Source organism: Erpetoichthys calabaricus, chromosome 5 (assembly GCF_900747795.2).
Source record: "Erpetoichthys calabaricus chromosome 5, fErpCal1.3, whole genome shotgun sequence".
NCBI lineage: Eukaryota > Metazoa > Chordata > Cladistia > Polypteriformes > Polypteridae > Erpetoichthys > Erpetoichthys calabaricus.
The window spans coordinates 241957730-241973262 of record NC_041398.2 but is presented as its reverse complement, the minus strand read 5'-3'; the positions used below and the strand labels follow the sequence as shown (position 1 = coordinate 241973262).

The 15533-nt window shown below is 43.7% G+C and overlaps 1 protein-coding gene across 2 annotated transcripts in view; it reads right to left on the bottom strand.

The window, feature by feature from the left end:
- Positions 1-15533, bottom strand: part of LOC114643040 (uncharacterized) — a 304597-nt gene that overhangs the window by 165539 nt on the left and 123525 nt on the right. For both annotated transcript variants that reach the window (XM_051928134.1, XM_051928133.1), the window contains exon 8: positions 4103-4293. In XM_051928134.1, coding sequence (XP_051784094.1) covers positions 4103-4293 — 191 coding nt within the window. The remainder of the gene's footprint in view (positions 1-4102; positions 4294-15533) is intronic.

The window sequence follows — 15533 nt, the reverse complement described above, 5'->3', positions numbered from 1 at the left end:
GAAGCCCATTTAGCAGCAATTCCAGCTTAGAATCGTCTTGGGTAGGTCTCTATGAACTTTGCACACCTGGATTTGTACAGTTGGTCCCATTCTTCCTAGCAGATGTGTTTTTAAATCCTTTAATGGTTGTGCCCCATTTTATCTGTCGGAACTGCTGCCCCGTTATGTTCCATCTTGCTCTCTCAGGTCAGCAGACCAGATGCTTCTACTTGTCCCTAAGACACAATGCAAACTCTGAGGTGATTGGGCTTTTTCAGTTGCAGCCCCAAAACTCTGGAATGATTTGCCGTTGCACGTTAGGCAGACTCCTCCACTTGCTGTCTTTAAATCTTATTTAAAAACACACTTTGACCCAGTGTGAGATGTTGACTATCTGTGTACTCTTTTATTATGGATTTCTTAAGCTCTTTCCTTTACCCTTTGGTTATTGTGCGTCTTAGATGTTGGGTTTTTATTGTACAGCACTTTGGTCAGCCTTGATGTTGTTTTTAAAGTGCTTTATAAATAAATATATAAATAAAATAAATCCTCTCAAGCTCTGAGAGACTGGATGGGAAGCATGCGTAAGCTGCCATCTTCAGGTATAATATGTTCTATGGAGTTTAAGGTTAGGCTTTGGTTGGGCCACTCGGGGACATTCAGAGACTTGTCCTGAAGCCACTCCAATGTCAACTTGACTACGTGCCTCAGCCACCAAATCCATTTCCAGTCTATCCAAGATTGGCACACTAAAATAGAAATAACGGGTGACTTTCTTTTTGACTCCATCAATGAATTCTACTTGTTCTGATGTTTGGTTAGCATCTGTGGCTTTGACCGCGTTTTTTACCTTTGATCTCCTCATTTTTGACCCAGCTTTGAATTTTTAAAAATGTCCACCTCATAAGATGTTATTCTCCCAATCCACCTCATAAAATTTTCAATGACACAAGGACAATCTGACTGCATCTCTGTTCTCCAAAACTGTACATACAATATTTTTGATATTATAAAAAGTGTTCTGTTGAATGTCTTGAAAATCAAAGTAATCTGTTTTTCTTTGAAAATAAAAAATATGGAAGTACAAAAATAAATGCTTTCATCCATACAAGTCAAACACAAAAGTAATAATCAAAATTGGCTTCAGTGAAATTGCACACATAACCATAGACAACAGAATGACTTGGTGTGTTTACCATATAAATATTTCAAGAAAATATAAAAAATCATTCAGGGGCAACTGGGCAACAGACAACTCGCCGAAAGACAACCCGGTGACATCCTTTACCAGTCAGGTAATAGTTAGGTTCAAAGAGATTTTTAAATTATATTTAAATGACAACGCGATTTAAAATCCATCCATCCATTTTCCAACCCGCTGAATCCGAACACAGGGTCACGGGGGTCTGCTGGAGCCAATCCCAGCCAACACAGGGCACAAGGCAGGAACCAATCCCGGGCAGGGTGCCAACCCACCGCAGGACACACACAAGCACACCCACACACCAAGCACACACTAAGGCCAATTTAGAATCACCAGTCCACCTAACCAAGCATGTCTCTGGACTGTAGGAGGAAACCCACGCAGACACGGGGAGAACATGCAAACTCCACGCAGGGAGGACCCGGGAAGCGAACCACAGGTCCCCAGGTCTCCCAACTGCGAGGCAGCAGCGCTACCCACTGCGCCACCACGCCGCCCTAGTGACAAACAAAATTTATTCTGCAGATGTAACAAACTCTATCTTACATTATCTTCTGCAACCAAAATTGCTAATCCTTTATATAAATTGTACTGATTGTAATCGTATGATAACGTTATTTAGAATACAAACGCGGCTACTAAGGAGGTACTGAGGGATTTGGAAATTGTAGAGGGAGAAGAGCTGCTCAGATTAAATAAACTGAAATCAAACAAATCACCAGGACCAGATAATATTTGTCACAGAGTTCTTAAGGAGGTTAGCCTTGACATATTTTTAGGAAATCACTGAGCACTGGAGAGATTCCAAAGGACTGGAAAATGTTAAATATCATCCCATTATATAAATAGGGTGACAGGGCAGATCCAATCAACTACAGGCCAGTAAGCTTAACATGCATTACAGGAAAATTAATGGAAGGAATTATTAAGGATAAGATTGAGCAACACCTGGCAAGGACAGGAGTGTCAGTGAACAGTCAGCATGGGGTCAGAGGAGGGAGGTCGTGTTGTACTAACAGGCTGGAATTCTATGAGGGCGCAGCAAAAGGAAATAATCAGAGTGGAGCAGATGACATTATTTTTCGGGACTTTCAGAAAGCAATTGATAAGGTGCCACATTAGAGGGTGGGCATCAAACTAAAACAAGTGTCAGTTCAGGGCGAGGTTTTTAGATGGGTACAGAATTGGCTCAGACACAGGAAGCAGAGCGTGATGGTGCGAGGAACCTCATGGGAACTGGGTGACGTTAAGAGTGGTGACCAGCAGGGGGCAGTGCTAAGGCCGCTGCTATTTTTAATATATAGAAATGGGATTAATAAAGTATCTATCTATCCATCTATCTGTCTATTCTTCTTCTGCTTCTTGTAATTGTTTATCTTCTTCTACTACTTCATCATCTTCCTCTTCTTCTTCATCGTCCTCTTCTTCATTTTCCTCTTCCTCTTATTCTTCTTTTTCTTCATTTTCCTCTTCTTCATTTTCCTCTTCTTCATCTTCCTCTTCTTCTTCATTTTCCTCTTCTTCTGCATCATCTTCCTCTTCTTCTTCATTTTTCTCTTCTTCTTCTTCATCTTCCTCTTCTTCTTCTTCATCTTCCTCTTCTTCTTCATTTTCCTCTTCTTCTTCATCATCTTCCTATTCTTTTTCTTCTTCTTTATCTATTCCACTTCTACGTGGGGTCAATGTGCTCTTTTCAAAGGCCCTTTTCCTTCACATCTTCTTTTACTTTCTCCGTCCACTTCCAATTTTCATCCACTTCCACGTCCCTTACTTTCTCATTCCATGGACCTCCACTCCCATCAGTCTTTTCCTCACATATTTCTCATCTCTCCTCCTCAAATGTCCGTACCACTTCGATTTACTTTCCTTCACTTTCTTAGATGTCTCTCCCAGTTCAGTTGGCCACAGGTGGACTCCAGTCAAGTTCTCGACACATCTCAAGGACCATTAAAGCAAACAGGAGGCAACTGAACACACAATCTGAGAAGAGCCATCAGAAAGGGTCCGACCCCTCCTGGACCCCATGATTATCTGAGGTGACTGTGTGCAGAGGGTGCAGACCTATAAATACCTGGGAGTGCAGCTGGATGATAAACTGGACTGGACTGCCAATACTGATGATCTGTGCAAGAGAGGACAGAGCCGACTATACTTCAGTTAGAAGGCTGCAATAAGATTGTTCCTCCCCCACACTATGCGACTCTTCAATTCCACCCGGGGGGGGTAAACTTTAATATTATACAAAGTTATTGTCTGTTATACCTGCATTGTTATCACTCTTTAATTTAATATTTTCTTTTATCAGTATGCTGATGCTGGAGTATGTAAATTTCCCCTTGGGATTAATAAAGTATCTATCTATCTATCTGCTGCCTCACAGTAAGGAGGCCTGGGTTCACTTCCCGGGTCCTCCCTGCGTGGAGTTTGCATGTTCTCCCCGTGTCTGCGTGGGTTTCCTCCCACAGTCCACAGACATGCAGGGTAGGTGCATTGGCGATCCCACATTGTGTGTACTTGGTGTGTGGGTGGGCCGGCACCCTGCCCGGGGTTTGTTCCTGCCTTGCACCCTGTGCTGGCTGGGATTGGCTCCAGCAGACCCCCGTGGCCCTGTGTTAGGATATAGCAGGTTGGACAATGACTGACTGACTGACTGGGAGTAAATACTTTTTATTGGCACCATATGAACTGCCTAACATAGAATGAAGATGTTGGTGGTGGTTGACTTTATATCCCATGTATAACACGGGCAACTGTGTTACAGAATTAAACCTGATCCTTCATTCCCTTAAGTTTGTCAGTTCTAATCTGGGTCGTGGCTCAGAAACAATTACTATAAAACATAGTTTAGTCTGTTTCTACTTATGTATATAAATATTGTACTTTCAATGTAATATGAGTAAAACAAAAATATTTTCCAACCTGCTTTGAAGTTTCCTCCAACAGCCCCGAAAAAGAGGAAACTTTCACATCCTGTGCTGTGCTGACCCGACGACTCAGCCTGTCTTCTGTCGTCTTTAGAGGCCATGCTGTGACAGCTCTTTTCTGTGCAGACCACAGTGTCACAGGTGTCTGGGACATGCATCCCCTCCAGTCATTGTAGTAACGGCCTCCTGTAGACAGTAAACAGAAACTTTTGTTTTTACGTCTGCTTTTAAATCTTGGGTTTCAATTGCATTTCCTGTTATCTTAGTCATACCTTCTATTGGATAATTTTAAGCATTATTAAGATATCATCAGAACCTTTAAAAACACAAAAACTATTAAGTTTTCCTGCACATGTGGACAATGTTAGCAAATACATACAGTGGGAAAATATTCAGGCCCCCTTCAATTTTTCACTCTTTGTCATATTGCAGCCATTTACTAAAATCATTTAAATTAATTTTTTCCCTCATTAATGTACACACAGCACCCCATATTGACAGACAAAAAAAAGAATTTTTGAAATTGTTGCAGATTTATTAAAAAAGAAAAACTGAACTATCACATGGTCCTAAGTATTCAGACCCTTTGCTCAGTATTTAGTAGAAGCACCCTTTTGAGCTAATACAGCCATGAGTCTTCTTGGGAAAGATGGATTTGGGGATCGTCTGCCATTCCTCCTTGCAGATCCTCTCCAGTTCTGTCAGGTTGGATGGTAAACGTTGGTGGACAGCCATTTTTAGGTCTCTCCAGAGATGCTCAATTGGGTTTAAGTCAGGGCTCTGGCTGGGCCATTCAAGAACAGTCACAGAGTTGTTGTGAAGCCACTCCTTCGTTATGTTAGCTTTGTGCTTAGGGTCATTGTCTTGTTGGAAGGTAAACCTTCGGCCCAGTCTGAGGTCCTTAGCACTCTGGAGAAGGTTTTTGTCCAGGTTTTGGCCGCATTCATCTTTTCCTCGATTGCAACCAGTTGTCCTGTCCCTGCAGCTGAAAAACACCCCCACCGCATGATGCTGCCACCGCCATGCTTCACTGTGGGGACTGTATTGGACAAGTGATGAGCAGTGCCTGGTTGTCTCCACACATACCTCAGTGCAAGACACATGACAGCCCACATGGAGTTTGCTAAAAGACACCTGAAGGACTCTGAGATGGTGAGAAATAAGATTCTCTGGTCTGATGAGACCAAGATAGAACTTTTTGGCCTTAATTCTAAGCGGTATGTGTGGAGACAACCAGGCACTGCTCATCACTTGTCCAATACAGTCCCCACAGTGAAGCATGGCAGTGGCAGCATCATGCTGTGGGGGTGTTTTTCAGCTAAAGGGACAGGACGACTGGTTGCAATCGAGGGAAAGATGAATGCGGCCAAGTACAGGGATATCCTGGACAAAAACCTTCTCCAGAGTGCTAAGGACCTCAGACTGGGCCGAAGGTTTACCTTCCAACAAGACAACGACCATAAGCACACAGCTAAAATAACGAAGGAGTGGCTTCACAACAACTCTGTGACTGTTCTTGAATGGCCCAGCCAGAGCCCTAACTTAAACCCAATTGAGCATCTCTGGAGAGACCTAAAAATGGCTGTCCACCAACGTTTACCATCCAACCTGACACAACTGGAGAGGATCTGCAAGGAGGAATGGCAGACGATCCCCAAATCCATCTTTCCCAAGAAGACTCATGGCTGTATTAGCTCAAAAGGGTGTTTCTACTAAATACTGAGCAAAGGGTCTGAATACTTAGGACCATGTGATAGTTCAGTTTTTCTTTTTTAATAAATCTGCAACAATTTCAAAAATTCTTTTTTTTGTCTGTCAATATGGGGTGCTGTGTGTACATTAATGAGGGAAAAAATTAATTTAAATGATTTTAGCAAATGGCTGCAATATGACAAAGAGTGAAAAATTGAAGGGGTTCTGAATATTTTCCGTACCCACTGTATTCTAAATCTAATGACCCAATAAAACTATAAATCTTACAAATGAGAAGGGAGCAGCACTATATTTGAGTAAAGACTTCTTTAAAAAGTAGTGTCTTTTAATTTAATTGAACAGCACAAAACATTCTCATAACCACTTAATGCAGAATCTATTCACGGATGGAGCGCCATTTCATTGTATGGCCCACATGACTGCAACACCACCCCCCCCCCCCCCCCCCCAGCAACAAAGACCCCAGAAAATGTAGAGTAAATGTAGAAAAATTCCCAAGCACACAGGGAGAACATGCAAACTCTACACAGACCATGACCGCAGCACAGGAGACAAAAATAGGACACTTGATCCATGAGACAGTAGTGCTAACCACTGCACCACCATGCCACCCCTAAAACTGCACATTAGAGATACTGTGTTTAATTCGAATATATTCAAACCTAGCCATCTCATGCAGCTCCAACTGCATAGTGATGAAACAGGATAGTGAGGAGGGTCCCCACTCCTGACGTCACGCTTTACCTTCCCTTCGGCCTGCAGCCTCTGTCTTGGATTATTGCGATGAGAGAAGTCGCAAAATCAGGTGGAATGTTCAAGAAAATTATAGAAAAACTAGTGGTGTAAGCCTGTGCTATAAAAAGCCTGGGGTCCTAGAAACTATTGAAATTGTCAGAAAAAAACAAATTGAAGTGTAGAGATGTCAGGTAATTGAAAGGAACTACTCTGGGCATCTCTCTCCTAGGAGGATTCGTTTTGCCGACGTGCTGGCATTGTTTGCGCATCAGCGGCTAAGCGATTGTCTTTCTTCTGAGGTTTCGTTTTGCCGACCTGCTCACCTCACTTGTGTATTGGCGGCAGGAAGAAATGTAAAAGGGATACCGTTTCGCCGATGTGCTCCTCACGCTTCTGTAATAGCGGATAAGTGAGTGACTTTCTCTTTGGAGGTTTCATTTTTCCGACGTGTTGGCCTCGCTTGTGTATCCTAGTGAGGTGAGCCCTTAGCCCGACTCCATCTCTCACTTCCACCTCTCACTTCCGACTCCACCTCTCACAAAATCTCTCCAGTTCAGTTCAATTTGATGGCTGGATGGGGCTGGGTGGTCTCGTGACCTCGGACCCCCTGCAGATTTTGTTTCTTTTTCCAGCCGTCTGGAGTTTTTTTTTTGGTTTTTTTCTGTCCTCCCAGGCAATCGGACCTTACTTTATTCTTTGTTAATTAGTATTGCCAAATTTTTATATCTTTTATTTGTTTCTTTCTTCATCTTGTAATGTTTTCATACAAATGATGTAGCTCAAAGTACAAGTTAGGTCAAGTTGGGGAGCATGCACTGGTACAGCACGTTGCCGCACCCATTACACGACGAAACAACTCAGGATCCCAGTTGGCAACCCCCCAGGCAGACACGCGGTCCAGTCCCACCCTCTGGAAATAACCCTGTCTTATTTGTAATGGTGTTGGACAGGTTGACAGACGAGATTAGACAGGAGTCCCTGTGGACTGTGATGTTTGCTGATGACACTGTGATCTGTAGTGATAGTAGGGAGCAGGCTGAGGAGACCCTGGAGAGGTGGAGATCTGAGAGGAGAGGAATGAAGGTCAGTAGGACCACCAAGACAGAATACATGTGTGTGAATGAGAGGGAGGTCAGTGGAATGGTGAGGATGAGGGGAGTAGAGTTGGTGAAGGTGGATGAGTTTAAATACTTGGGATCAACAGTACAGAGTAATGAGGAGTGTGGAAGAGAGGTGAAGAAGAGAGTGCAGGCAGGGTGGAATGGGTGGAGAAGAGTGTCAGGAGTATTTTGTGACAGACGGGGATCAGCAAGAGTGAAAGGAAAGGTCTACAGGACGGTAGTGAGACCAGCTATGTTATATGGGCTGGAGACGGTGGCACAGGAGACAGAGCTGGAGGTGGCAGAGTTAAAGATGCTAAGATTTGCAATGGGGGTGACGAGGATGGACAGGATTAGAAATGAGGACATTAGAGGGTCAGCTCAAGTGGGACAGTTTGGAGACAAAGTCAGAGAGGCGAGATGGCGTTGGTTTGGACATGTGCAGAGGAGAGATGCTGGGGATATTGGGAGAAGGGTGCTAAGGATAGAGCTACCAGGGAAGAGGAGCAGAGGAAGGCCTAAGAGAAGGTTTATGGATGTGGTGAGAGAGGACATGCAGGTGATGGGTGTGACAGAGCAAGATGACGAGGACCGAAAGATATGGAAGAAGATGATCTGCTGTGGCAAACCCTAACGGGAGTAGCTTTAAGAAGAAGAAGTTCCACACTTTACCAGAGGCTGTCTTGAGACTAATATTCAAGAGTGAAATGTGTGTGTAAAAGCTGAATCTACTGTCTCCTCATTCATAAAAAAGTCCAAGACAAAATGGTGTTTGTTGGTTTTTTGAGTCTGTGCCTGTACAAGAAAACTGAGGTCTATCGCGTGGCCGGGGTTAGTCAGACTTGGGATTCCCAGCCTGAATAAGCTTCCCAGTCTGGCTCTGCTGAAAACTGTTCTGAAATCGTGAGCAACCTTAATAATAATTCTTTGCATTTCTATAGCACTTTTCTCACTACTCAAAGCGCTCAGCAATTGCAGGTTAAGGGCCTCACTCAAGGGCCCAACAGAGCAGAGTCCCTATTGGCATTTTTACGGGATTTGAACCAGCAACCTTCTGATTGCCAGTGCAGATCCCTAGCCTCAGAGCCACCACTCCACCTTAAGTCTCAAGTCACACCAAACACCACTGAAGATTAGTTTCACTTGGACTTTTAACCTGAAAACTTTGGTGTAGTCAGTGATGAACATGGCAAGCAATTTCATCAGGATATGGAAAAAGTGTTCAACTAAGCAAGCAGAGTCGCAGAACTGAGGACCCTTAAGAGAGACGTTCCTAAGGCAAAGTACAGCAGAAATCTAAAAATGGCTACGTTTCAAATTACTCTACATGTTTGTCATTTTAATAAGTATTTGAAATATGTAATTTTTTTTCACATTTAAGTTGCATTTCACTTAAAAAGAAAGAAATTCTAAAAACTTATTTGGATTCAGCACATAAAATAATGAAGATTCAGGCAGTTTCACCCTTGGGGCAAAAAAAAAAACCCAGTGTATAATAAAATATCTGCATTTTAGCTTTTCACCTGTCAAATTGTAATTACAAATTTATCTATTTAATTTATAATTTAATTTAATTAAATCTATCTATCTATAATATAGTGCCTTTCATTTATATTTTCTATCTATCTATCTATAATATAGTGCCTTTCATTTATATTTTCTATCTATCTATCTATCTATCTGTTATATAGTGCCTCTCATATCCCTATCTATCTATTATATAGTGCCTTTCATATCCCTATCTATCTATCTATCTATAATATAGTGCCTTTCATTTATATTTTCTATCTATCTATCTATCTATTATATAGTGCCTCTCATATCCCTATCTATCTATCTATTATATAGTGCCTTTCATATCCCTATCTATCTATCTATCTATAATATAGTGCCTTTCATTTATATTTTCTATCTATCTATCTATTATATAGTGCCTCTCATATCCCTATCTATCTAACTATCTATTATATAGTGCCTCTCATATTCCTATCTATCTATCATATAGTGCCTTTCATATCCCTATCTATCTATCTATTATATAGTGCCTCTCATATCCCTATCTATCTATCTATTATATAGTGCCTTTCATATCCCTATCTATCTATCTATCTATCTATCTATCTATCTATCTAACTCAAAGTTCCATAGAGATCAATAGATAAAGTTGACTCACTTTTGCTAAGTCAACATGGAATTACAGACATCCATCCATCCATCCATTTTCCAACCTGCTGAATCCGAACACAGAGTCACGGGGGTCTGCTGGAGCCAATCCCAGCCAACACAGGGCACAAGGCAGGGAACCAATCCCGGGCAGGGCGCCAACCCACCACAGGACACACACAAACACACCCACGGGCCAATTTAGAATCACCAATCCACCTAACCTGCATGTCTTTGGACCGTGGGAGGAAACCCACGCAGACACGGGGAGAACATGCAAACTCCACGCAGGGAGGACCCGGGAAGCGAACCCGGGTCTCCTAACTGCAATGCAGCAGCGCTACCACTGCGCCACCATGCCACCCGAATTACAGACATCTGCAGTTTAATTTAGGTTGGCACTTTTATTCTATGTTAATTAGTGTTCCCTAATTTTATTTTCTTATTCGTTTTGTCTTTTTTCTCATTCTTCATCATGTTAAGCACTTTTATAGAAATAAATGTTGCTGTTGAAGGATTTGACTAGCAGAGGCGTAGCTAGGGTTTTCAGCGCCCGGGGACAAATGAAGATTTTGTGCCCTCTCCTGTTTGCCAAAATGCAATGGGGAACATCAATTTGGCGCCCCCTGGATGCTGCGCCCAGGGACAGATGTCCCCTCCTTGCCCCCCCCCCAACCCCACCTACAGCACCGTTGACTAGTGTGAAGCCCAGGGGGGTGCGTACGGCCGCCCTAACCTGACACAGACAGGCAGGACACAAGTTTCACCGCACAGCACACGTGTTCATAAAGCACCAACACGCACAGCACAGTCCCATTGCCTCCTTACAGAGGTCATCCTTCTTCTTCCTCCCGACTCTGGCCATTGAGTAGTGGTGCCCAACCACCTTCTTCTGGCAGCACTTCCTGGTGTGGCGGAAGTGCTGCCAAACAGGGTCCAGTAAACGTCTGGGCGCCACCCTAGCGGTAGGCCACTGGCCCCCAGCGGGGCTGAGCTTTCATGCAAGTCAAGGGGGCTGCCCCCTATCGGAGAAATCCAGAATAAGCCCTCTACCCCTGGTCCTTCTGTACCAAAGACGTCCCGGCCAGGTAAGGGCCGCCACACTCGTAAAAATCTAACTGTAGCTTGAAAAAGTTAAATATTGAAATATCTTGCATTAGGATACTACTGGCTTACAGAAAATTACTCAACAATAAAATAAATACCAATTTTACTGCTCAGGGACTCCGACATAATGAAACAGAAATTGCCATATAACAGATTTGGTGTAAATATTCAGAAAGGAAGTTCCACAGCAGAAAAGCTTGTAATGTTCACACTTAAACACCCCCTGTCCTACTTTTTAGTATTTCTATCAAAATCTGTGTGCTTGCTTGTTGTCATGGTTATTGCATGCACAACCCAAAAAAATATTTTTCGTTGGATAAATAACATGAAATATTTTGCATTTACATAATAAGTGGCACAGTGGTTAGCACTGCACCCTCGTAGCTCCAGACCCTGGGCTCCAGTTCAAGCACTCTGTGTAGAGTCTGCATGTTCTCCCCATCTTTTTCAGGGCGCTCACATTTCTTCCAATAAACTCAATATCATGATATGTTAGGAAGACTGGAGACTTTATGGGGGAGTTAGCTCTGTGATGGGCAATGATCTGGCATCCCATCCAGGAGTACTTCCTGCACCCCAACCCCCTTAAAAGTAATTAGGAATTTCACATAGAAACTGCACAGATTTTAAATTATCATTTCATAATTAATTTATAAAATCAAATAAATGATGTGCAGGGCGGCACGTTGGTGCAGTGGGTAGTGCTGCTGCCTCGCAGTTGGGAGACCTGGGGACCTGGGTTTGCTTCCCGGGTCCTCCCTGCGTGGAGTTTGCATGTTCTCCCCGTGTCTGCATGGGTTTCCTCCCACAGTCCAAAGACATGCAGGTTAGGTGGATTGGCGATTCTAACTTGGCCCTAGTGTGTGCTTGGTGTGTTTGTGTGTGTCCTGCGGTGGGTTGGCACCCTGCCCTGGATTGGTTCCTGCCTTGTGCCCTGTGTTGGCTGGGATTGGCTCCAGCAGACCCCCGTGACCTTGTGTTCGGATTCAGCGGGTTGGAAAATGGATGGATGGATGATGTGCAAGCGCTGCTGCCTTGCAGTAAGGAGACCTGGGTTCGCTTCCCGGGTTCTCCCCGTGTCTGCGTGGGTTTTCTCCCACAGTCCAAAGACATGCAGGTTAGGTGCATTGGTGATTCTAAATTGGCCCGAGTGTGTGCTTGGTGTGTGGGTGTCGCAAGAAAGCAGCCATCATTAGGACGCTGATCAGGCACAAGGGGATGCAAGAGCAGATAAGGTAGTAAAGTTTATTTATTTGTTTATTTTAGATTGAACAGTACTTGGGCGGCATGGTGGCGCAGTGGGTAGCGCTGCTGCCTCACAGTTAGGAGACCTGTGGTTCGCATCCTGGGTTCTCCCTGTGTGGAGTTTGCATGTTCTCCCCGTGTCTGTGTGGGCTTCCTCCCACAGTCCAAAGACATGCAGGTTAGGTGCATTGGCGCATTGGCAATCCTAAATTGTCCCTAGTGTGTGTGCCCTGTGATGGGCTGGCGCCCTGCCCGGGATTTGTTCCTGCCTTGCGCCCTGTGCTGGCTGGGATTGGCTCTTGTGAATTTCCCATTGGGATTAATAAAGTATCTATCTATCTATCTATCTATCTATCTATCTATCTATCTATCTATCTATCTATCTATCTATCTATCTCTAACAGACCCCCGTGACCCTGTGTTAGGATATAGTGGGATGGATGATGTGCAATTAATACTTTTTATTGTGCATTTTTAAATAATATAGATAGATCCATCCTAACCCTTTTATCCAGGGCAGGGTCACAGGGCCACTTGGGCCTATCCCAGCAATCATAGGGCACAAGGCAGGCACAACACCTGAACAGGGCACCAGCCTATTGCCAGGTGGACAAACACATTAATTTTAGAATTCTGTGTAGTGAGAAGTCAAGCAAAATGACCCCTTTTATTGGCTAACTAACTAAAAAGATTACAATATGCCAGCTTTCGAGGCAACTCGGGCTCCTTCATCAGGCAAGATGTAATCCTGTGTAATTCTGTGTAAATATTTAAATGTTTCTGAGTTATTATACTAAATGTTTACTATATTTCTGCAATTTTTAACATCCTTAATTAATATCCATCCATCCATTTTCCAACCCGCTGAATCCGAACAGAGGGTCACGGGGGTCTGCTGGAGCCAATCCCAGCCAACACAGGGCACAAGGCAGGAACCAATCCCGGGCAGGGTGCCAACCCACCGCAGGACACACACAAACACACCCACACACCAAGAACACACTAGGGACAATTTAGAGTTGCCAATCCACCTAATCCACCTGCATGTCTTTGGACTGTGGGAGGAAACCCATGCAGACACGGGGAGAACATGCAAACTCCACGCAGGGAGGACCCGGGAAGCGAACCACAGGTCCCCAGATCTCCCAACTGCGAGGCAGCAGCGCTACCCACTGCGCCACCGTGCCGCCCCTTAATTAATATGCACAATGATAATCTCCTTTTGATGTGGAACAGTAAATATAGTATAACATATCAAGTTAGTGAGTTTTAAGGGGTTGACGTGTTAAAAGTGGACACTAAGACAGTTCATAGCTGCCATGTGAGAAAAAATCCTTTCTGTCAGTCAGGGTTGCCGTGTAAATGCCAATGCTACACCACAAGGGAATCTATTAAAAATACGCAACTAAGACAAATTGAATTAGAAGGTCCCTAGCTAATGTCCCTGAAGACACTAGAGTGCCTTGGTAAAACCAAAGAACTATAAAATATGTTAGGGAAAAATGAAGGTGCTAGCTCCTTCAATGCTTCATTAAACTTGAGGCTGTCATAAAGGCTTCAAGACATTATAGAATCAGAATGAGAATGTCTTTATTGTCATTGTAACGAATACAACGAAATTAGGTGCGGTCCCTGTGGTGTCAAAATATAAATAAAATATAATTAAAAAAAGGATAAGAAAGGATAAGAATAAATAAGGTAGAACACAAACATTCAACATAAGACCTTAATTAAACATTAAACATCTTGTATCACCCCAGTCCCAAAGGTATCACGTCCTAGTGAGCTGAATGACTTTCGGCCTGTTGCTCTGACATCACATGTGATGAAGACCATGGAGAGGCTGCTGCTTCACCACCTTAGGCCACAGGTTCAACACGCCCTTGACCCTCTGCAGTTTGCATATCAGGAGAAGGTGGGAGCGGAAGATGCCATCATCTATATGCTACACCGATCCCTCTCTCACTTGGACAGAGGCAGTGGTGCTGTAAGAATTATGTTTCTAGACTTCTCTAGCGCCTTCAACACAATCCAACCTCTGCTCCTTAGGGACAAGCTGACAGAGATGGGATTAGATTCATACCTAGTGGCATGGATCGTGGACTATCTTAAAGACAGACCTCAGTATGTGCGTCTTGGGAACTGCACGTCTGACATTGTGGTCAGCAACACAGGAGCGCCACAAGGGACTGTACTTTCTCCGGTCCTGTTCAGCCTATATACATTGGACTTCCAATACAACTCGGAGTCCTGCCATGTACAAAAGTTCGCTGATGACACTGCTATCGTGGGCTGTATCAGGAGTGGGCAGGAGGAGTAGTATAGGGACCTAATCAATGACTTTGTTAAATGGTCCGACTCAAACCACCTACACCTGAACACCAGCAAAACCAAGGAGCTGGTGGTGGATTTTAGGAGGCCCAGACCCCTCATAGACCCAGTGATCATCAAAGGTGACTGTGTGCAGATGGTGCAGACCTATAAATATCTGGGAGTGCAGCTGGATGATAAATTAGACTGGACTGCCAATACTGATGCGCTGTGCAAGAAAGGACAAAGCCGGTTATACTTCCTTAGAAGGCTGGCGTCCTTCAACATCTGCAATAAGATGCTGCAGATGTTCTATCAAACAGTTGTGGCGAGCGCCCTCTTCTACGCAGTGGTGTGCTGGGGAGGCAGCATTAAGAAGAAAGACGCCTCACGCCTGGACAAACTGGTGAGGAAGGCAGGCTCTATTGTTGGCATGGAGCTGGACAGTTTAACATCTGTGGCAGAGCGAAGGGTGCTCAGCAGGCTCCTATCAATTATGGAGAATCCACTGCATCCACTGAACAGGATCATCTCCAGACAGAGGAGCAGCTTCAGCGACAGACTGCTGTCACTGTCCTGCTCCACAGACAGATTGAGGAGATCGTTCCTCCCCCAAACTATGCGACTCTTTAATTCCACCGGGGGGGTAAACATTAATATTTAACATTATACATAGTTATTGTCTGTTTTTTTTTTTTTCACCTGTATTATTATCATTCTTTAATTTAATATTATTTATTGTATCAGTATGCTGCTGCTGAAGAATGTGAATTTCCCATTGGGATTAATAAAGTATCTATCTATCTATCTATCTATCTATCTATCTATCTATCTATCTATCTATCTATCTATCTATCTATCTAATTGCACATGAACACTATGGCACAAGATGTCATCTATTGCACTGCTGCATTGGAGGTGACGAGGTGGCATTCAGTGCCCTGATACCAACAGGGTAGAAACTGTTATTCAGTCTATTAGTCTTTGTTTTGATGCTCCTCTGTCTTTTGCCTGATGTCATGAGCGGGGTGTCAGGAGTCTTTTAAGATGTTT